This window comes from Typopeltis vanoorti, chromosome 1, assembly GCF_054136105.1.
Source record: "Typopeltis vanoorti isolate ZY-2024b chromosome 1, IOZ_Tvanoo_1.0, whole genome shotgun sequence".
In the NCBI taxonomy this organism is placed as follows: domain Eukaryota; kingdom Metazoa; phylum Arthropoda; class Arachnida; order Uropygi; family Thelyphonidae; genus Typopeltis; species Typopeltis vanoorti.
In genome coordinates, this window is record NC_143549.1 from 150,252,721 (window position 1) to 150,278,401 (window position 25,681).

Genomic DNA, 25,681 nt, shown 5'->3' on the forward strand with positions numbered 1-25,681 from the left:
TTTCATTCCAAAATACAAAAGGCTTATACTTTGCCAAATTAAACTGATATCCATTCTCCTTTGTCCAGTCTGCCAATCTATCCAAATTATCCTGAAAAATTATGGTATCATCTGTATTAAATATTGCTCTACTCAACTTTGCATCATCAGCACATAACTGAAACAGTTCCTGTCAGATCCTTTCCTATTATTATCATTATGTGACACCCTCCAGGGAGTCCAAAGACTAATCGAGGGAGGGCAGCTATTCTACAACTCTCCATCTCTACCACTCAATCCACCAACTACAACGAACTTCAACTACCTTCATCATCTATAGCAATGCTATCTACCACTGACCACTATCAGTAGTATTTTCACAGAGATTCACAAACATCCATGCCCATCGCAGGATTGGAACTTGCAGCTTTTTTGGCTGGAGAGCGGGATATGCTAACCACTCAGCCAACCCCAACCAAGCCGGCTTTCCTATATCGTTAATGAACAAATTAAACAGTAGCAGTCCAAGAACAGAATCCTGCAGCATGCCATTAGTCACAGGCCTTCTTTTGGATTCTACTCCTGAATAAACTAATCTCTGATATCTCTCCATCAACCACCCTCCTATCCACCTCACCAACCTTATATCCATCCCCATGTGTTGCAGTTTACTTATAATTCCATGTGGTATCCTGTCAAAGCCCTTTGTCACCTTGTTATAGTACATAAGTTAGTAAAACATGATCTCCCTTTAACAAACCCATGCTGATAACCACAGAGAATACTGTTGTTATCAACCCATTTCTGTATCCTACTTCTGATCAATCTCTCTAGTACCTTGACCACAACTTCAGATATATAGTTTGGCCTATAATTTGTAGCCACAGCCTTATCACCACCTTTATGCAGTGGAACAACTTTACCTTCTTTCCTCTCCCTTCGAACCTGTGCTGTTGTAAGACTCTTATTAAACAGGCATGCCAATGCTACCACCAATTCCCTGGAACATTCCCTTGAAATGCATGGTGATATGTCATCGAATTCTATTGCCTTATTGATATTAAGGTTATTTATTTCCTCAAATACCTCCTGCTCACTCACAATTAAGCCATCCTCTCCTATGTCCTCAACACTCTATTTCCTCATGAATTAACCCATGAGGATGAAACGCCCTTAAAAATCGATTACTGAATACCTCAACAATGTCTTCTGCAGCTGTTTACTGTTCTACCATTTTCATCCATTAATATCATCTTTCCATAATCATTCTTCCTTCTCAGAATTAATTAGACTGACCTGGTTTAAGACAAAACAGAAATTTTCAGTTTGTTGCTCAGTGTAATTTACCTATCCATTTGCTCAAAAATGTATCTTTTCCCCATCAATTCATTTTTCACTGTTTCCCTACACCTCCAAACACAGAAAAACAAATACTTCATTAAATATTTTTTCCTCTTGGCTTTGCTTGATATTAAATAGCCTCAAATACAATGACACCCACTTCCTCAAATTGCTGTACCCACAGAGTTCATAATTCTTCTACTCTCTCTCTCTCTCTCCAATGCCTCTTCTCTTTCTGAAAATGTTGTAATATTTTTATTTTATCCTTATGAATATATATTCTCTCTTAATCACATCTCACCTGTGCTAAATTTTTTTTTTTTATTAAAGTATACTGACTAGTGCCTCAAACTTTTTTTGCTATTAATTTTGTTATTCTTTTTATTATAGAAGATATATATTCTCTCATGCAAGCAGATCATCAAACCGTGCCTTAAACCCATTCTAATTTTCTGCACTCACGACACTTTCAGGAGTGCATTCTACTCAGCAATCACTCTCCACTCAAAGAACCTACTTCTCACGCCCTGCTCACATGCTCCTTATACAACTTCAAGGGATAGCCTCACTACCCGCAATTTATGTCTCAATCATATTCCCTCTTTGTCATCTATTCACAAGGCTGTGTCAGCTGCATTCCCTCAATCTCTGCGACAGACCAGACACTAACTTAGTAAACCTTCTCTAGACCGTTTCAAATACATTCTCATTCATCTGAAAACTAGGTGACCAAATCTGTGCAGAGTGGTCAATATGTGACCTGATCAAAGCCTTATACAAGGGAACTATAACCTGTTCGATTCTGCAGGTCACTGTTCTCCTCATTATTGCCATAATCTGTTTGGATGTTCATAGAATATTAGCAATGTAACCCCTAAACTTCAAGTCTTTGTCCAACATCATTCCCGGATCTCTCATCTCCTCTGAGTCCATCAAAATTTTTCCAAACTCTTTGCATTCCAACCTTGCCTACCAAATTTCAAGACCTTCCACTTTGCAGCATTAAAATGATGGCTCCACTCATTTGCCGAAGTGTATAGTCTATTCAGATTCTCTTGCAATGCCACAACATCTGCTCTACTTCTCAGTCCTTTCCAACTTTGCATCATCAACAAGCAGCTGTACATCTCCAGTTAAGCTGGTTCCAATGTCATTAACATACAGGTTAAACAATAATGCTCCCAAAACAGATCCTGTTACACTCCTCTAGTGACCCTCCTCTTTTGTGATACCACTCCTCCATATACACCTGGTGATGCCTATCTGACAGCCAGTCCTCTATCCAACTTATTAATCTGTTATCTATTCCCATCTGTTTCAATTTAGCTGCTAGCTTGCCATGTAGCAATCTATCAAAGGCCTTTGAAAAATCTAAGTACACTACCGTATACGCATCTCCTTTAAAGCAGCTTCTCAGTTGCTTTCATTTCAAGGATGAAATACACCGATAAATTGCTCAACTCCTCATGCAACTGATCATTATGAACATTCATCTTGTGCTGCATCCACAGTGCCTCCTTCCAGATTTCATGTGTAATCTCTTCATTCATCCATTTTACTTCTGTCTTGTTTAGCCTTTTCACCCTTGGAATATATTCAGACATTGCTGCTGTTAAATAGCTCTTGATCAATACCCACGAAGTATCTGTCACCTTCCCACTCAACCCCTCTTTCCATGCTATAGCTACAGGTTAATCACCAGTCTTGTAGTTTTGCATATATCCCTTCTTTGTAGAAGTTCTCATATGACTGGCTGCAACTCAGGCGATCATTTCATGATCACTGTCACCAGCCAGGAGAAGATCAGACAACACTCCATTCACAATCTCATCCTCTGATGATATAGCCAGATCTAAGACTCTTAACCCTTGTGTGCCCTCTATTACATACTTTATACCTTAAGAACTTGAAACATTCATTCTCCTTATTCCCTGACGATATCTCTTCATTCTAATCAATATTGTTAATTGAAATCATCCATAATGATCATCCTTTGCTTGCTCACTAAACCAAGTTACCTATACATTTCTTCGTCTCCACCTTCCACATTCCCTTGTCTGTAGCAACACCCCACCAAATATCTCACTCTATCAACTTTCATTTTACACGTACTGCTTCAAAACTGCTGCTACTTTTTTCACCTTTTATCTGTACCTTGCATCGACATAATTCCTCTGCTATCATCAGCACTCCCCCACCCCCTACCTTCTTGCCTTTCCTATCTTCACAAAACATCATATCTCTCCATTCATAAATAAATATAACAATAACTTCTTGGTCTATAACTAGTCCACACTCATGCTGTCCCTTGTCTGTGACTTCTCCTCACCTGCTCCTGTCTGTTCATCCTCTGCCCCACATAGCCTCCCAGACTTGACCCTCCCACGTATTCCTTTCCATTTCATTCCTACACTGACCATCCACGTACATATATTCATTACCCCTTTCAGAAACCACTCTTCTTACACCATGTCCTCATGACCTCTCAGACCTACCCTAATTCTCTGTCCTATTTGAATTCTCGTTCTTACATTCTCCTCCACATTCACAACCACATCAGTTTCACTTACTCAACTCTCCTGCTCAGTCACATCATCTCTGACTTCCACTGATACCTTGTTTGCATCACTTATTACACTTCTTTCCAAGAGAAATTTTGAAATGATTCATTCCAAAACCATTATTTTTTTGAAGTAGAATGTTTCAAAGCATAAACAACTTATATATGCAGTGGCACACCCAGAGGGGGGCCAAGGGGCCCTGGCTCCCCCCAAAGAAAAAGGAAAAAATAAATAAACACTAGAAAATTTTCCAAAAATCTTTTCCTAATTAAAATTCATTTTTCTTTATTTATGTTGTGTCTTGTCTTCTATTTCTATACTACTTATGAATTAGCAATCATTGCAGATGCTCAGTCGTAGGTTGTATGCGATGCGTACAGTAGTGTATATTCTCAAATCATCTACTGTACGCATCATCTACTGTCTCTATGTACACTAGTGGCCAAAATTGTGGAAACCTTTTGGAAAAAGTGTATTTCTGAAGTTTGATGGCTCATAACACCACTTTTTTTGGATAATACCATAAAATTATATATCAATAGAAAGATAATTTAATCAAGAATGTAATGCAATAAGTTTTATGAAGGATTTTTAATAGAACAGCAGTATTTAAAGAAGAAAAGTGAAACATAGAAAAAATGAGATATACAAAAATTCTCACAATATTATTATTATTTCGGGCAACTCCAAGGAATCGACAGACTCTTCGAGGGAGGCCCTAACATCATGTCAAGAAAAACTACTATTCAACACTCACAGTATCTATCATACTTTGCCTTGAACTCATTCACGGTCATAGCACCCACAACAGACTCTGGCAGCTTATTCCACTCATTCACCACTCTCCAAGTAAAAAACCTAGCTCTAACACCCCTGCTAACCACATTCTTGCCCAGCTTCCATGTATGGCCCCTAGTCCTCCCACCACCAGTCTTATTCCAAAAATATCTTCTGGATTAATCTTATAGAAACCCCTTCAGTAATTTGAATGTCTCAATCACTCAATCATATCACCCCTTTTCTGCCTATCAACCAATTTTTGCAACCCACAAATCTTCAACCTGTTCTCATAAGGTTCATTCTACAGATCTGCTATCATCTTGGTCACTCGTCTCTGGATCCTCTCCACCTCCTCCCCATCAATTTAGGTCCTTTCTGGAAAGCTACAGCATCTGCTTTCCCCAACTTTGCATCATCTGCAAACAACTGTATACTACCATTTAAGTTTTTTTCAATGGCATTTACATGCAAATTAAACAATAATGCCACCAAAACAGACCCCTGGGATTCACTAGTGACGTTCCTCTTCTGGGATATCACTCTCCATACATAACCTGTTGATACCTATCAGACAGCTGATTTCCAATCCAACACCCTAATCTGCTATCCAACCACATCTGTTCCAATTTAACTACTAGTTTGTCATGTGGATTTCTATTGAAAGTCTTTGCAAAATCTAAATATACTACTTTATATGCATTCCCCCTTGTCCAATGTATTTGTCACCTTGTTATAATAAGCAAGCAGATTGCTAAAACACAATCTTCCTTTGAAAACCAACAGTGTTCATTTAAGGAAGATTGTGCTTTACCACTAGTGACCTTCTTCTTTCAGGATACGGTACCCCCCCCCCCCACCACATACAACTTTCTAATACCTATCTAATAGTGAGTCACTGATCCAACTAAGAAGTCTATTATCTAATCCCATCTGTTTCAATTTATTTAACAGTTTGTTGTGTGGTAGCCTATCAAAAGCTTTTGCAAAATCCAAGTACACCACTGTATGAGGGTGGTCTGAAAAGTTCTTGGCCTAACAATGAAAAAATGAATTTATAATTTCAAAATTATTTTTATCTTCAACATAACCTCCCTTAAGATTAATACATTTATTCTAGTGATGCTCCAGCCATTATCCCATCCCTGTAGTGGTTCTCAGTAAAATATTCAAAATACCCCTATATAGCTGCAATCACTTCTTGATTCGAAGAAAAACACTGACCAGCGAGGAAGAGTTTTAGTCTTGGGAAGAGATAGAAGTCAGAGGAAGCCAAATCTGGGGAATAGGGTGGATGTTCCAACAATTCATAGTGCAGATCCCTTAATTTTTCAATTGCCAAAACACCTTTGTGGGCAGGTGCATTGTCCTGATGAAAGATGATTTTTTTTTCCTGCAAACTGGGTCTTTTCTCATAGATTTTTTCCTCTAGTCTGGTTAAAAGATTGGAATAATATTCCCTGGTTATTATTTTACCCTTTTCAAGATAATTAATAAACAGAATGCCTTTAACATCCCAAAACACCAATGCCATGACCTATCCTGCTCATGGGTTCGACTCTGTCTTCTTTGGTGCTGAACAACCGCCTTCTGTCCACTGTTTTGACTGCTGTTTGGATTCTGGTGTATAATGGTGAATCCAAGTCTCATCCATAGTGATAAATTGATGCACAAAATCAGTTTTATTCTTATTAAAATGCTCCAAGCACTGTTCAGAGATTTTCATTTGAGTGCATTTTTGATCTGCTGTGAGCAAGCGTGGCACCCATCTTGTGCAAAGCTTTTTCATTTGCAATTATTCATGCAAAATATTATATCCTACACGTTCTTTTGAAATGCCTATAGTCTCAGCAATTTCATGCATTTTGACTTGCCAGTCATCCAATACCATATTGTGCACTTGATCAATGATTTCTGGTGTTGTTACACTTTTTTGGACATCCTTCACGTGGATCATCTTCAAAGCTGGTACAGCCAAATTTAAACTTGGCAGCCCATTTCTTAATTGTCGAAAATGAAGGGGAAGAGTGCCTATAAACTTTTATGAACTTCGAATGAATTTCTTTTGGAGTTAAACCTTCTTTTACAAAGAATTTTATAACCTCACAATACTCAAATTTTATCCATTTTTATCCACTTCAGCTTCAGACAGCTGTATAAAACAAACTACTTGATAGAATGAATTGCAGTTTCACATGGATGCTTATGACAGTTGTACCAACTTAGAAAAAAAAAAATCTCTAGCCGATAGTGTTGCCATCTATGGTTGAGAACTTTTCAGACCTCACTCGTATATGCATCTCCCCTGTCCAAGGTATTTGTCACCTTTTTATAGTAAATAAAAAAGTTAATAAAACACAAACTCCCCTTAACAAACCCATGCTGATAACCACAGAGAATATATAGTCTAACCATATTGCTGTTATCAATCCATGTCTTCACTATGAAACTTGTTTACTTCACATCAAAAAAAAAAAAAAAAATGCACAAGTAGACTGAAGGCAAGATTCTCCTTTTGTGTCATTTTTTTTTTTTTTTGTGAAAAATTTTAGTTAAAATGCTTTAAATACAGCTTCTTACAAAGTTGTTGTTTCCTGAAGCAACAAATATATCTGAAGCAACTAAGGCTATGAGGTCAGCATACACTAATCTTAAATGAGGCAAAATTCTCGTTAAATGAGAATTTTGCCTCATTTAATGGACATAGGTGCCTGTTAAATGAGACAGAATTCATGTAAAAAATAAAGTAAAAATTATAGGAAGAGGAATCCTTTATTTTCAATGCAATCTCGTTTTAACGAAATACAACATTTACAACATTGATATAAATTTTGAAAATGCCACGTCTAAAGCTGTAGCATTGAGAATGACAATCACACTCTTCTGAATGACCTCCACATTAAGTGAAACTGGCATCAACTATAATAAATTTAGTTTAATCCTTTATCCAAGTGTAAGCAAACAAAGTTTGCGCCTGAAGTATCTCCAGGACTGAGGCAACTCGTGGTAAAGGTGGACCAAGCTCTCATCACTCCTTAGTCTTAGTATCTCCCATAATGCAAAGCACGTCTCCCTGCAGACATGTATAATGCTATGCATTAAGGGAAAGGCCACTACCCAGACCGGTTTCGACCTTTATTGAAGTCTCGTCAGTGGGAGCCAGACCCAGAGGTGGTGATACCAAAGTGAAAGCAATGGAGAAGTCATCTTTACCTCTATGAGTTGCCAAAAGGTGTCTCACCTTATTATTAAATTACTCCAGGTAGTGGCCCTTCTCTTAATGCATAGCATTATACATGTCCGCAGGGAGATGTGCTTTGCATTATGGGAGATACTAGGGCATGGAGTGATGAGAGCTTGGTCCTCCTTTACCATGAGTTGCCTCAGTCCTGAAGATACTTCAGGCACAGACTTTGTTTGCACTTGGATAAAGGATTAAACTAAATTTATTATAGTCTAACCGAGTGGGGGAAAAAAAAAAGAAAAAAAACTTCCAACATCTTTCTCTAAATCCAAAGTAATGTAATAATAACATGAGACACCTTTTGGCAACTTGTATAGGTAAAGATGACTTCTCCATTGCCTGTAACTTGGTATTACCACCTCTGGGTCTGGCTCCTACTGAGACCTCAAAGGTCGAAACCGGTCTGGGTAGTCTGGGTAGTGGCCCTTTCCTTGATGCATAGCATTATACATGCCGCAGGGAGATGTGCTTTGCATTATGGGAGATACTAAGACAAGGAGTGATGAGAGCTTGGTCCACCTTTAGCACGAGTTGCCTCCGTCCTGAAGATACTTCAGGCCTGAGGTATCTTCAGGACTGAGGATACTGGATAAAGGATTACTGGTAAATTAAATTTATTATGAAAGCATCATGAATTTGTTTTCTGTTTCAGAAACAAAAAGCCTCACCATGCCAAAGCTAGCAAATACAGCACGTTTGACCCTCTAATGGATTCGGAAGCCCAAAACTGTTTCACATTTAACACACAATGTACGTGTGCATTGGTGTGCAGCAATAACCAGCTATTTGTTCAGTACTGTTCTTTGTAACTTGTCTTATGCATTGATTGAGACATGCATGACTATTAACTATTTGGCTGGAACAAATTTTTTATGAACAGTTCCATGAATGTTAAAGTAAACAATCAGCATTGTTTTGATTAAAGAGTTCTGTAGTTAAACCTTTTGCTGTCTTGGAGATGTTGGCAATCACCATTTCATGATGTCATTTTGTTTCAGGGTTGTACTGGAAACAATACAAGTCACAATTCTCTTTAAAATGGTATGATCTTGACCAACTATTTCATTGAAATTTTCACAGCAGTCAACATGATGCTCTCTCTGCTCAGGAATCAAAGAACATGATAAGAATAACAACCAAATCTTTTTTTTCCCTAAATTTTCCAGCAAAATTTTGCAGGCTGCTTCCCTTTTGATATTTCATTTCTGTGCAATTATTCGAGTGGTGATTCAATGATTGATGTTGATGAGCTCATGAAGTTTTTCCACATTTTCATTGGTCTTAAATGGGACAGGCTTTCCATTGAATCCCTATCATCTTGATATGAATTCAATATCACACAAACCACTCAAAAACTTGTGCATGTGATAGGCAGTCATTCCCATACACTGTTTTAAGATAATTAAATGAGTAATTATCTCACAATGAGTAAAATCACAACCTCTTTCTATAATATTCAGTCAGATATTTACAGATCATTGGCTTTAGAGAGAAATTAATTAATATATTAATTAATTAATAACAATAATATCAGTAATTATAAATTTAAAAGACAGTGGAGGATATGACTGGAATGGAAAATTACGATTATTGCAATATAAGAATTATAAATAATTATAAATTAAAAAGATTTATAAGATTTTATAAAATATAAAACATAATATAAAAATTAGAATCTTGTATCTTAATATAGGATTTGGTATTCTAATTAAAGAGACAGCCATTTTATGACCATCAACATTGAATGGATCAGCCAATTCAATCTCTACCTGGAACAGAGATAATTTTGAGATCAAACATTTAATGAGAAATAAAATAATATCAGTTACCATTTATCTTGAATGCATGGTGGGAAGGGAGAGAACAAGAATAATCTCTTTTTTTTTCTTTCTCTCTCTCTCTTCCTGCTATGTATTGAAACAAAAAAAAGTCTTCTCTGTCAATCCAATAAAATGCCTTTAATAATCTTCACAACATGCCCTCTAAACTTTGACTCCCTATCCACAATCACCCTCAAATCCCTGGTTGTATCACTTTACTCCAGTTCATTTCCATGAATGCAATATGCAACTTGTGATCTCTTCATCCCAGAGTGCATGACCTTACACTTGTCCATATTAAACTGGTAACTATTATCCTTTGTCCTTACTGCCAGTCTTTTTTAAGTCATCTTGCAAGATCTCTATGTCATCTTCAATGACTACGCTCTTCCAAACTTTGCATCATCAGAAAACAACTGAATATTTTTGAGTTTAATCATTCCTATATATCATTAGTGTACAAATTGAACAGCAACAACTCAAGTGCTAAGTCCTGTGGTACACCATTAGTCATCCACCCTTCTCTTGGATTCACATTTCCCCCCATTATGCTATTCTCTGATATCTGTCCAATGAAGTACAGGTATTTTATTTCCACTGACTACATGTATTTTCAAACTGGTTGATCTGATTGGTGAATTCGAAGTGGCTAAAAGTTTCTTTGCATTCTTGATAGGAATCAATCTGAATTTTTCACCTAAGTATGACAAATGTATCACCAAATGAGACAAATGAGATGCATAAAAATGCTTGGGAACCATGGTATAAACTTTTGAAATTAATGTAGGAAAGAAATTCAATGTGGCTGTTTAACACAGGCATGAGGACAAAATAACTTATGTTGGAAATGTTGGCTTTGAATCCCTCCTAGGTTGTAAAGAACGTTTATAAGATCTTTTCAACTGAGGATGAGTGAGCCAGTTTCACATAGAAGGCAATTTCTTATTGAAAACTCAAGTTCTTTCAATATAGACAAATGCCTAAAAATATCTGCAAATGTCAGATACAGCAGACATACTGCTGACAAGAGTATGAACTTCTCTACCCTAGTAAGAGAAGTTCATAGTAAAATTAGGCTTTGGGAAAAGTGAAGTTATTTATCCACGATGACAACCCATTCAGTCTAAGGCATGTAGGAAAAGTAAAAATCCAACACTTTTATTAATTTTTTTTTTCAAATACATCATATAATTAGACCATATATACACACAAAAAAACAGTACTTCTGTAGCCATGATGCTCAAGTAGCATTTATAAGAGCTTTGCGATTGAATAGGCGATTGAGTAGAATTTTCCTGTTGCTAAACTAATAGTCTTTCAGAGAACACACGTATTGATAGACATAACAAGAGTATGGAAATACTAATACTAAGCATTAACTGCTTAGTATCAGTATAAATTGAATTACAGGAAGCTAAGTTACTTGGCTGTTGGATTTAACTGGATGGGACAGACAGGAATTGAAATTCAAAAGCACATTTTTTACTTAAAATAGTGAGTAGAAAAACATGCTCATCTCAATATAATCCATGGTTTAAATTAGAAGCTTGTACTTCCTTTTTCTATTTTGTTGATTCCAGTCATAGTTTCAAATCTTTTATAATGAAGAATGCATTAAGAATAATTTCCTTTGGCAGCTTAATCATTCATATAGACTATTTTTTCACTCTAAATATGCTATCTTGAGATGGGGATAACACATTCACAACATAAGTACATATCACCTCTAGTTATGTCCTCAAAAACTAATAAAAGTTATTATTGCATAAGCATTATATTTACATTAAAGTATGGCTGCTAGCATTCTTTGTAAAGATTTAATACTTGACTACAAGAAGAATCAGCTCAGCTGATGTACTCTCAATTCAATGTGAATATACTGTCAAATGGCAGGAAGTGTGCAGTTTCATTTGCAAAAGCACTTTAAAAAAAAAAAAAAAAAAAAAAAAAAACTGTACAAATTGATACAGACTAAAATTTGAATATAATGAAGATGAATACATTTTAAAAATTATTCATAGATATAATTTGTAATACATATTTCATAATAAAGACTAATCTTTCTACAGCATAATGTTGTCTGCATGCAAGTAAGTCCGTTATAATTATTACTGAAGAAATAACTTCTATTACTGAAGAATCAACAAATATATTATAAATTTATGTGCATAAAACTGTGGCAATGTATACATAAAAAAAGCAGGTGGTAGCAATTCAAGCTTGATAATATTCATGGCAAGCTATTATTACTGCATATTACTGGCAAAAGTGGCTAGCTAGCAGGCATGCAAATAGGGTTTACCTCCTGAGTTCAGTTGGTAGTACCACACACAGAGGGAGAGAGAGAGATGTTGAAGAGGGCCAGAAGACATAGAAAAAGTAGAGATAAGAAAGCAAGAGCCATGATTATCTCCAAGCATTAAACAGTAGTAAATTAATTTGCATATAACTCAGATTATTCATTTATTTAAATGATAATTTTATTAACCAGTAACCCTGTCTTTGTATGTGTGTGTTTATGTGTATATAGGTGGGTGAATGGATATGTGAATATACATGCCTTATTTTATTAACATTCCAAACACCTTTCTCTGCATTTGGAAAGCACTATAATAATTAGTCCATTTTTAGTTATTTATTGCATTTTAAAAATCACTGTAAATTTTGTTCTATAAGATAATGTAAGTGGCAAACTATTGTATTATGACTAGTATTTAACTTTTTTATATCTGTAGGATAATTAGCAAAATAACTGCACACAACTTCTCATTTTCATAATGTGTTTAAACACATGAAAGACGTAACAAGGACACTTTAATAGGACACATTAAAACATTTTAATTAGTTAATTTTATGTTTACTTAATGATAATTATAAATATACTAATCTCTCAGTTATCCAGACACATGTCCAACAAATGAATTAATCACTATTTCAGTTATTTTTCTCACTGATGGACTGGTCTAGAAGCACAATAATAAAATACACATTATATTTGACATGAAATTTTATCCTTGTCTTCATCCATGTTTTATGCTGGTATAGTAAACGTTAAAGTCTCTATATGAAGTATCTTCACAATAATGAGGGCATTTCACTTTTTCTACAAGTTACTCGAAATATTCCATAATGCAGAGCCTAGGAAGGATATATTTTTCTAGATCATGTGAATAGCATGTTAATAGATCAATTTTAATGCATATTAAGGTTTCATCAATGTCGTGAATAAAGAGAGTATCATGAATAAAGAGAAGATAAGAATGGCAATGATGAAATAGTTTGGAGAGAACTGAACAAGAGTTAATACAAAATGAAGACAAAAGAAGCATATGGAGTATGAATTTGGGTAGTGGGAGAAGCATTTGGCAGATGAAAGTGGTAGGACAAAAGTATGGTAAAGATGTCAAAGAATGTAGTATTGTACAGGGATTCAATTATCAGAGATGTGGCAAGTGAAAAGATGAATAAACTTTTAAAGGCAGTACAATGAGAAGATCAACTGAAAGTTTTAGTGACAGTCACTGAAGGACATCAGAATTGGCAGTGATCATAATTATGAATTTAAGATGTAAGAGAAAAAGAGAACGTTGAAAGATTTCTGAAGAACTTGTTGTGGTAAGTAAAGAATATCACCGTGGTTGAGAAGATGGCTAGAAGATGTCACTGAAGTACGAGAGTAGCGAGTTAAGGAGGAATCATCAGTTAATGTATTCAGAGGAAGAGAGAGAGAGAGAGAGAGAGAGATGATAGGTATTTTGGTATGAGTTGACTAACCGTCTCTTGATGAATCCTTTGACATGCTGGGGGAGCCATGATGATGATAATATGGGTGTACTTCAGGAGATGGATAGAATGTGGGAACTGAGGATGATAGTCAACAAATATCTGAAATTTAGGGGAACATTGCAAGAGTTATGAATCACATTACAGCTATAATCAGGAGGATCCTGACAATTAGAGACAGCAAGATTTGTTACTATATAAGGCTTTGATTAAGAGGAAGGAATTGAAATTGTTCATGATATAATCTGATAGAATGGAGGAACTAGCTTCAACAATAATAAAAGTTTCTAAATGTTTAAGAAAATCATTACAAGCAAACAAAGCTGGTAATGAACTTACTTTACAAACACTTGCAAATTTAAAAAAAAATAATAAGTATACAAATAAATAAAAATAAACAATAAAAAAGGAAGAATTAAGAAAAAGGAGACACAGTAGTAGTAGCAAAGACAACATAGAGTTTGTGGACATGCAATACTTAGAAATCAAAACTGACATCAGTAAATATATAATTTAAGAACAATTCAGAACATACTAGAAAACAAAAGATCTCTGAAAATGATCTAACAAGGGTTACATGGAAGAAAAAAATGAATACCGAAATTGAAAAATAAGTACAGTAGAGAAGAAATAATGAAAATATTTTTGAATTTTATAGGGACTTATATACAGTCATGGAAACAGATACAAATGCTGTACTGTATTTAGATGAGGCTGATTCAGAACCTATCATGATAGAAGAATTATGGTACTCAGGTCAACAAAGAATACAAGTCCTGGAGAAGATGGCATATTAGTAAAACACAAAATCAGAAGGTTCAAGGTCATATTGGATATGTTCAATGATATTTTAACTACAAATAACTGCAAATTTTAACTGGTGCAGTGGCATAAATTCTTGATTATCTTATTACATAAAAAGGGCAGCAGAGATGATATCAATAACTATAACCCAATCAGTTTGCCATCATAATTGTAGAAAATGTTTATATCCATTATACCAAGTAGGATCATAAAGTTTTTGGATGATTTACAGCCATATGAACAAGCAGGATTCAGGGCAAGATTCTCTACAATATATCATTATTATTATTCAGGCCTCCATGGAATCAAAAGGCTCGTCGTGAGAGGTCCTTCCTAAGAACATAAAGTCTGTCAAGATTCATCGAGGGGAGGTCCCCCTTAAGAAACACAAAGTCTCTCATACCACTCCTTAAACTCATTAACTGTTCTTGCTCTCACCACTCCATCAGGCAATGCATTCCACGGTTCAACCACCCTCCACACAAAGAAACCACTCCTCACCCTCTTGCTCACAGTTTCCTTTCGTAACTTCCAGGGATGGCCTCTTGTAATCACTCCTTCTCACTGTTCAACCAAGCGAAAGAACTCCCCAGTGTCAACCCTGTAACCACCTCTCAACAGTTTAAAAGTCTCAATCATATCACCTCTCCTTCTATCCACCAAACTCTGCAGTCCACATTCCCTCAGCTGATCATCATAACTATGCTTATACAGTCCTGAAACCATCTTTGTCATCCGTCTTTGTATCCTTTCCACAGTTAATTTATCCCCTTCAAATCCTGTTGACCAAATATGAGAACAATAGTCTAAGTGTGGTCCGATCAGACTTATATAACGGAATGATAACCATTTTATCTCTGCAGGTCAGTGTCCTTCTCATAATTGCAGCAATCCTCTGTGTTACCTTCACCACCTTTGCAATATGGCCCCTAAATTTCAGGTTTCTATCAATCATCAACCCCAGATCTCTTGTCTCCCCTACTTCCTCCAGTATAACTCCACCCATAGAGAATGCAGCATCCCATTGATGTTTCCCAAACCTCAAAACCTTACATTTTGCTGCATTAAACTGACACCCCCCATTCATTTTCCCATCTATCTAGCTTATTCAAATCCTCTTGCAGGGCGACCACATCTGCACTATTACTAATAATCCTTCCCAGCTTCACATCATCCGCAAACAACTGAATATCCTCTTGCAGTCCACTGGCAATGTCATTGATATAAAGGTTAAACAATATAGGTCCTAGTACTGAGCCCTGTGGGACCCCACTTGTAAATCTCTGCCTCCTTGAAACTGCTCCACCATACACAACTCTGATACCTATCAGACAGCAATCCTGAATCCAGTTGACCAATCTGACATCCAGACCCATGTGATGCAACTTAAATATCAGCTTATCATGTGGCACCCTGTCAAATGCTTTCGCTAAGTCTAAGAAAATTGCAGTATATGCGTTTCCCTCATCTAATGTTCTTGTAACTTTATTATAAAAGGCTAGCATATTGCTAAAACAAGAGTGCCCTTTCACAAATCCATGTGGACTCTCACAGATAACATTACCCTCATCTGCCCAGTGCTGTATACGGTCCCTCACTACTTTCTCCAAGATCTTAACAACTACTGATGACACACAAACTGCCCTATAATTATACACTTCCAGTCTACTACCACCCTTATGCAATGGCACTATCTTACCTTCCTTCCATTCCCTGGGCACCTTTGCCGTAGCCAGACTTTCATTGAAAAGCCAGGTTAAAGGCGCTGTCAGTTCCCTAGTACATTCTCTCTAAACTCGTGGTGAAATACCATCCAGTCCCAAAGCTTTACTGACATCCAGAGTACTCAGTATCTGAAACACACTCTCCTCCTGCACCTCTAAACCTTGAACCTGTCCTATCCCTCTAGTATTCAAATTGACTCCTCCAGGATGAAATACTCCAATAAAGTGTTCATTGAACAATTCCACTATGTCCTCTGCATCAGTTACTCTATTCCCATTTTTATTCCACAATGTCATTCTTCCACAGTCATTTCTCCTCCTACTGGCCACATAGCTAAAAATTCCCTAGGATTTTCCTTGGATCTAAGGGCCAATCTTTTCTCATATTCCAGTTTCGCTTTCCTTACCACACTAGTCACTCTTCTGGCCTGTGTCTTATATTCTTCATGCATCTTCTCTTCACCCGTCTCCTTATATCTCTTTCATAGCTTCTTTTTCGCATGCAATTCCTGTTTAATATTGTTTGTCATCCACTTTACTCCAAATTGTGTTCTCTTCTTGACTCGTGGTATACAACTTACCATTGCTGCTAACAAATATTCTTTCACAATTTCCCACACACTAATGATTTCCCACACACTAATGATATCCAATTCCTCCCTCCATGAAACTTCCCGAAGTTGGCGTCTAAGACTATTATAATCACCTGCTTTATAATTCCACATAAGTTCCCATCTCTTTGATACTCCTGCATGTCTATTCATTTTGCAAGTCAAAACCATATGGTCACTCTCTCCAACTGGCGGGAGAGATGTCATCTCAGTTATTATCAACTCTTCTGATGCTATATCCAAATCCAAAACTCTTGAACCTCTTGTTCCCTCTGTTACATGTTGCCTAAGACATTTGTCCCTCAAGAATTCTAGAAATTCCATTCCCCTATTGCTACATGCATCTTCCTCTCTCCAATTTATACTACTGTAGTTAAAATCTCCCATAACAATCATTCTTCTTGCACTTTCCAAGCTTAACTGTCTAAACATCTCCTGGTCCCCATCCTCTGTGCTCCTGGGTCTGTAGCAACACCCCCACTAAATATTCTGTCTTGCCTACCTCTACCTCACACCATATGCTCTCAAAATCATTTGTCTCACTTCCTTCCAAAGCCTCCACTCTTAGAGGACATAGGTCATCACTTATCATAAGTAGTACCCCACCACCACGCTTTCCCCTCCTATCCTGACGAAAAATGCTGTACCCAGCAACTTCTATTCCTGTTATTATAACCTCTTCTGTCAACCACGTCTCAGTGATTCCAATAACTTTTGGCCAGGCTGATGCTATCTGCGCCACCAATTCCTCTCCCTTATTCCAGATACCCCTGGCATTAGTATAAAGCATATAAATGGCATTGTTTCTATACCCAGCATTATCCCCCTCTAGACTCCACTGAGCTCAGTGTTACCTGATGTCATTTCCCTTCTCCCAAGTATCCATTCCCACAAGAGGCCACCCCTGCTATCATCCTCCCTGGGACACACTGACTCGTTCAGAACAGCAATCGCTCCAGATGCCTATATCCTTCCTCATTCAAATGTAAGTGGTCTCTCGCATACAATTCTTCTCTTTCCTCAAACGCACTCCAAGCATCCACATATACCAGTCCTCTCTTGTCACACATTCTCGCTATTATGCCATTCAATATCACTGCTCTTCTGCTCATCATTATCGTACTTAGGCAACACGCACACTATTTTTCCTTTTTCTGTCTTCTTCCGTACAGCCTCAAGCAAAAATATCATATCTCTCGCTGCCCGACTTACATTACCACTCAAGTCATTTGTTCCTACCATCACAATCATCTCATCCACCATTTCACCTCTTAATTGCCATAGCCACCCTTTCTATTGTTCCTCCTGGCAAACACTCCTCATGCATCCTATTTTGAACACCACGAATCATTGAGTCGCCATCATTATAACTCTTACCATTCCCTCTCTCCTATTGTTTCCATTCTCTCCTCTTCTTTCATTCCCATAGGTCTCTCTCATTCCCTCTCCTCTACTGCTATTCTCTCTTCTAGCAATCCCATACCTCTCTTTCCTACTGTTTCCATTCTCTCCTCTTCTAGCACTCCTATACATCTCTCTTTCTCGTAGACAGGCTTATACGTTGGTTATGCATTTCTAAATCACTTAGGGAATTAAACAACGTAGATTCAAATATAAATTAAATTATACTTTAATAAATATTTCCGATATTTCGGCAACGTCACGTTGCCATTTTCAAAAGGAACTTACAAAAAGGCACGTGCACACAGGCACTACAACACAGTAACTGAGAAAGAAGATATGAAGCTATCATTCTCCTAGAAGTCCTGATGGTGCCCTCTAGCGGGATAAGTAGGTGTTCTTGGCCGTTGGGCTGAAGGTGTGCTGATGTATGCTTCCCAAATTTGGGGCAGTCGCATACAACCAAATTTGTTGAGGTTTGGAGAGTTTCTTAGGGCTGAGGCTGATTCCATAAATAGTCTTTCGAATTTGTATTTGCTACGGTGTATTACTGTAGCTTTCTTCCACTGTATTCTGTGGCGTGTATCCAGAGCATGGTCTGCAAGACCAGAATGGCTGCACTTGTGAAACCGGATGCATCCCTTATCTGCTCCACCAAAGACCAACCACTTCCCCTAGACCTACCTGGTGTATACCAGGTCCTTTGCAGTTGTAAACTGTCATACTTTGGCCAAACAGGCAGGACAGCAAATATCAGAATTTCTGAACACAAGGACTACATCCGGTTTCACAAGTACAGCCATTCTGGTCTTGCAGACCATGCTCTGGATACACGCCACAGAATACGGTGGAAGAAAGCTACAGTAATACACCGTAGCAAATACAAATTCGAAAGACTATTTATGGAATCAGCCTCAGCCCTAAGAAACTCTCCAAACCTCAACAAATTTGGTTGTATGCAACTGCCCTAAATTTGGGAAGCATATATCAGCAGACCTTCAGCCCAACGGCCAAGAACACCTACTTAGCCTGCTAGAGGACACCATCAGGACTTCTAGGAGAACGATAGCTTCATTCTCAGTTACTGTGTTGTAGTGCCTGTGTGCACGTGCCTTTTTGTAAGTTCCTTTTGAAAATGGCAACGTGACGTTGCCGAAATATCGAAAATATTTATTAAAGTATAATTTAATTTATATTCGAATCTACGTTGTTTAATTCCCTAAGTGATTTAGAAAAGAAACATACATCTCTCTCATTCCCTCTCTCCAACTGTTTCCATTTTCTCCACTTCTAGCACTTCCATATCCCTCTCTCATTCCACTGTTTCCATCCTCTCGTCTGCTAGCATTCCCATACCTCTCTCTCATTCCCTCTCTTCTACCGTTTCCATTCTCTCCTCTTCTAGCACCCCATACCTCTCACTCATTCCCTCTCTTCTACTGTTTCCTTTCTCTCCTCTTCTAACGCTCCCAAAATTCTCTCTCCCCCCTTCTCTGATTCGGCTTGCATTTATCTCTTCCATTCTCCTCTTATCTTTCATACTTCCGCTCTCATTCACAAGACATTCCACCTCCTCTTTCAACTCATCTATCTCCCTCTGCAGGTCAGTTACTCTTAATCTAAATTCACTCTTCCAAACAAAAACCATCTCCTAAACTTTCACAGTCACTCATACCGTCCACACTATCAACTGTTATTTTCTCATTCATATGTATATTTTTTTCATTCTTTCCTATCACACTACTTGTCTTCCTACATTCATTCCCCATTCCTGGAGCAACAAGGTCGGATACTGATATTTCGAATGCACTTATTCCCTCCTACTGCCTGCATTTTGCGCACATACGCTCTCTGCTCTCTTTCACAAGCCACATATCCAATTCCCGAGATGCATACATGCCACAAAGTCCCTTATGATATTGCTTATAATAGAGTTCTTAAATGGCGGAGGACTTGGCGATATGTCACTTGCGACTGCAGCTGAATCCGCCATCATTCCTTACTGCCTAGTAGCGTAATCGTTAATTATTCAATTAATAAATTACGTTAAATAAATAAGAAAAAGTTCAAACAATTACAAGCAAAACAAAACCTTTAAGTACACTAAATAAAATGAAATATAACTAAATACAGTAATGAATGAAAACTTAGCTTCGTTTTGTCTTCCACCGTTATGCATTCGATTCCGACAGTAACCAAAATATATTATATCGCGACAGCAACTAACTTCCAAAAAACAACCACTGAAGTACACTCGTATTCAGAAACAATTTAGCACTAAAAAACCTAGACAAACGGGGAAAAAAAACTGACTATTCACCGATTAAAAATCACTTTCTTCTGCACAGCTCAAATTCACCGCCACGTGCTATGGCGATGCTAGCGACCCTACTATTAACCAAGTAATAGAAAAGTAAATGAATATAATCTTTAATTTAGTGCATATTTAGTGTTTGCAGAGTTTGAAAAAGCCTTTGATTCTCTAAATTAGTCAGAAAAATAGCACAAGTTATCCCAACAAAGCATATGAGATCATTAAAAACTGTATATCAAAACTCAACAGCCAATATAAAGCTAGAATGCCAGGGAAAGGAATTTGGTATTGGGAGAGAAGTAAGGCAATATCTTATATCATCCAAATTGTTTTCTGCTACATTAGAAATCTTTAAGAACATCTTATGGGAAAACTATGGAATTAGTAGCAATGGAAAAAATCTCAATCACCTATGTTTTTCAGATGACATTATTCTTTTAGCAAAAAAATAAAGAAGTTCAGGAAATGCTAAACGATCTTGACAGAGAAAGCAGAAAAAAAAAAGCTTTAAAGCTTAATCTAACTGAAACCAAACTGATGACAAATTCAGTTCAAATCAAACTAAAATTCACAGATAATCATATTGAAATCGTGGAGGACTAGATTTACCTTGGTCAGTTAGTTAGTTTTAAGGAAAAAACAAGACAAAAAAAATAAGTAGAAGAATCACACAAGGAAAGAATACGTTTGAGCTGTATAAAGATTATCTGTTAGGAGATTTACCTATATGCCTAAAAAGAAAGGTCATTAATATATGCATTATTCCAGTGTTTACCTCCAGTCATCTTTCTAGAATTGGAGAGATGACTGGAGTAGAAGATATTGTGAAGTGTTTTAAAGCATGTAAATGGAAATGGGCTGGTCATATTAGTAGACTGTTAGACGAAAGGTTCACAAAATTAAGCTTTGAGTGGATACCAAGAGAAGGAAAGGACACTGAAATCAAATCAAGATGGAGGGATCTACAAAGGTTTTAAATGAGATGGTGAACATTAGCTAAAGACAGACTGAACTGGAATGTTAAGGAGGAGGCCTATATCCAGCAGTGGATGGAAAGTGGCTAAAGAAGAAGAAGGAGGAGAAAGCTTTGATCAAATCATGGACTGAACTACAATACAGAAATTTGGTTAACTGATTTCTACAGTGGAAATCTGGGGATCCTCAGACTATGATACTATTAAGACAGGAGTGTTTGTAATGAGATGTTCAAAGTGTTTAAATGCAAAGCTTGCTGGGCAGAGGAGAGGTGATTTGATAACGACGTTTAACTTGGCAATGGTATTTTACCAGATTAATAAAGAAGGGTGATTCTTGGATTGAAGAGGCAGACAATGAAAGAGTAGGATTATTCCTGAAAGTTATATAGAAGTACAGAGGGCAATAGAGTAATTAAGGAAGAGATTTTTATTAGCAATTAGCAGATGAAGGAACTGCGTTGCAAGAGGATACTGTGAATGTGTAAAAGTGTGAATGAGTTTAAGATACAATAATATACAATAATGCAGATATGTTAATGGTTGAGCAGAACCTATTGCAGTGAGTCTGTTGACTCTCCAGAGATTTGTAAATCATGATAATAATAATGACAAACTTTAAGAATAACTTTGTTTAAAGGCTATTTACTTATCATTCCTATAATTATTAAATTTAGCTTCCATTAATACATAAATTAGAAAAGCATCATACGTTACTTTTCAAGCAACAGAAATGATGGGAATTACAATGAGTTCAGAAGTTTCACTTAAATAGTATACTGATAAAGTTTATTAATTGTATTGCTAAGTGCAATGTAAATCAACTTCTCAGCCAATATTTAATTAATATTATAATAATAATGAAATCTCAGTATAATCTGATAAGTAATTTATTTCTATAAGAGGGACATGAAAAAGTTGCTATAGTATTTACAGAGTGGTATATAGATAAGAAACTCGAACTCACATAAAATATATTTAAATTACAATACTTATTTGCTTATTCAAATTTTATCAGTTTGGTTTGCATACAGAAATTTTCCATTACCTACTGAAAATATGCATTAACTTTTGCATTTCAGTAGGAACATATTCTGCTTTTGTCATGAAAATAAAATAACAAAAAATAAGCTCAAATGAAACTATTTATTTGACTGTCACTTTAAAAGTGTAAAATTTCATTTTAGTATAGAGTAAATATCATCATCTAAAAATTGGTTTTCTTTAAAATAAGCATAACTGAAAATATTTGTGATTACATTTTATTAGCAATAATGTGAAATTAGCAGATTTACAACATTTGTACACTGTGACTACTACTTTCTGTGAATACAAATGTGCTTTTGACTTTGAGCTAGGCTTCTAATTTCAATGTTTTGTGGGTTTTTTTTTTTTTTACCTTCCATTGTAATTCCATTTAATTCTAATTCTATTCTAGCATACAGTTATTCTAAGTTACCATCTTACACAGCTCAAAGGGAATTTGTTCCAGATATTATATAAATTACAGTATAAGAAAGTGTGTCCAAAATAATAAGAATCTGATAACTTTTATACTGATTTGATGCAATATTTATATAAATCATGAGTTTGTGTGTGTAACAATTATAATTCTATCTCTATATGTAGTTCTCTATATTTATATACATACCGCTCCAAACTTGTGTAGCACAAGATACTGTTCTGCAGAAGGGTTCATGCCAACATTAGTTAATTTCCAGTTCATGATCTGCAATAGTAAAAAAAAAAAAAAAACTTATTCTTATTAAAAACCTCCATGCACTGAATAGACTCATCGTTGAAGGTCTTAATCAGTTGAGCAACAACACATCTGATAATGTATTCCACTCACCTGTAACTCTTCAGGTAAAAAAATCTACTCTCACTTCCCTCTTTACCATGCTTTTACACACATCTCATTCTCTTCCTTTCATTCTGTGTATTATCACTTTTGTATTAATTCGGCAAAATCATTCTCATGACTTAAGTCTCTCTGTCACATCACATCTTTATCAACTAAACCGGTAACTTACATTTCCCTTTTCCCATAACCAACATTCCAGAGTTCTGATATTGCTTTAGACCCTCTCCAGAGTTTACATATTACAGTGGAAACTAGGTAGACTAAATCTATATGAGGACTGACCAAAGTCACTATTCAGTGGCACACTCTCCTCCTAGTTGGTGTGCTTTTTATCATAGTAGCATTGTGCTATGCTACTATGCACAACACTTGCAACATGCTCTCTGAACTTTGAGTCTCTTGTCAACTATCACTGCTGATTCTGAATCTCATCTATCTCCTGAAGCATAGTTCCAGCAATACAGCACACATTCCTACTTTTTGCACTTCAAAGTGCAACAGCAACAATGGGGACTATTAGTCCCTCTTGCAATTGCCTCTATTATGTTACATGCATCATTCACCAAGTGTGATACACACAAAGTGCTCATTAAATAAATCTGCTACTTCCTTTGCCATGATCATCTCACTATCATAACCATTCACCACATCCACCCTTTGCTAATTATTGTTCTTCTTGTTTGCCACATAATGAAAAAATTCCCTTGACTTTGCCTTGATTGGCCAATCTCATATTGCATTTTCTTTACTTTGCTTGTCACTTTTCTAGTTTATATTTTGTATTCGTCATACATATCATCATATTAAACTTGTCAAGAAATTATATTCTTGTTTAATCCTTTATCCAAATGTAATTTAATTTGTAACCAAGTTAAAAATCTTTCTACATACATCTCCTCACTGCAAACTATATCATATCTTTTCTATTACAACTTATTTTTCCACATTGCTTGCCTAATTTCCTTGTTCATCCATTTCACTCCTACTCTTGATGTAAGGAGTACTCTAACTCTTGTCACAAATAGTCAGGCAGATAAATAATATACAATACCAATGCCAGATATGTCCTATTTTCTGTGCTCTGTTAACCTCTTTTCCCCGCAGCCCATATTCACGATTCATATTGATTAAATGAATACAGAACTTCCCATATTCATAGGGCATGTTCAGAAGTAGATTGTTAATCGGAAGGTGCAAGGAAAAAGTCTTTAAGTATTAATGAGTAGAAATTTTTTGTAAATTTATATTTAGTTTTAGGATGGTTGTGACTGCATGTTGAACGTTTATATAAAAACTGCAGTTATTTTGGTAGGGTTTTTGGTATGTTGTATCCTGTTAATCATGCCACTCCTCATATCTGTTATGGTGGTCACCTAACTTTTTTTTGTCTAGTACACTGTTGTCCAGCCTGTCACTTTACTAATGACTACTTATTTACGTCATTTAATAATGACGACTAAATACATGTGGGGCATGTATGCTTCCTATCAATGAAAAATATGACAGGTGAAAAATCGAAGAGCACATGTGTGCATTAAATGCAGGCAATGCATGTGTTGGGCATTTCAACTTATCAGATGCAGAAATAGTGTATTGGAAATTATGCGAGTACCAACAAAAAAAAAAGTAGCATATTGAGCATATTACAAATGTGAAGGAATGGTAATCTCCACTGATGTCAGTGGGAATTACCATTAGCTAGTGTAGGAAAATATAGCAGTTCTGACAGATGGTTTGAATGTACGGATGAATGTTGAGTAAAGATAGGATGAGAGAAAAACAGAGATGCTGAGATAGGAAATGGAAGGCACGAAAACTTAATGTAGAAATTATGAGACTTGAGACGTGGTTAACTGATGCATGAAAACAAGCATAGGTGAGAAGTCAAGAGAAGGAGAGAGAGAGAGAGAAAGGAAATAAAAAAGAAGTTATGAGTGCAGGTACAAAGAAAAACAAAAGTGAAATTATGATAGGAAAGCGGAAGAGTATGGGAGGAGTGAGGGAGCAAGAGCATGAAGGATGCAATGAAAGAAGAAGGAATAGAGCTATGATGGGGGTTTAATGTGTGGGAGATTCAATGATTCAGGGTGTGCAGAGTAGAGTGTTAGAGGAGTGCTTTCCTAGAGAGATGCAAAATACAACTATGGCAATACACGGAGTTCAGAATGTGGTTTTGATGATGGTGATGGGTGGTATAAATGATCTGCGAGGCAATGTGAATCGGGTAGTTAAAGATTTGTGTTTGATGTTAGAGATGGTGTGGAAGAAAAGGTAAGAGGAATGCTAGAGTATGTTGCCTAGGTATATGATAATGCAGGATTTGAGGAGAAGAGCCAGTCACAAATAGCATGCTAGCAAGGATGTTTACAAAAAAGAGTTGTAGAATACATGGATTCTTGAAGTGAATTTTATGAAAGAATAGAGCTGTATGCAAGAGATGAGTTGCAATTGAACATGGAAGGATGCAGTCATTTGGAAGGACTG

The 25,681-nt window shown here is 36.4% G+C and overlaps 1 protein-coding gene across 2 annotated transcripts in view; it reads right to left on the bottom strand.

The window, feature by feature from the left end:
* LOC150110536 (uncharacterized protein ZK1073.1-like) overlaps positions 1–25,681 on the bottom strand; it is a 300,171-nt gene that overhangs the window by 75,866 nt on the left and 198,624 nt on the right. For both annotated transcript variants that reach the window (XM_090399645.1, XM_090399653.1), the window contains one exon: positions 22,985–23,062. In XM_090399645.1, the coding sequence (XP_090255771.1) occupies positions 22,985–23,062 (78 nt within the window). The remainder of the gene's footprint in view (positions 1–22,984; positions 23,063–25,681) is intronic.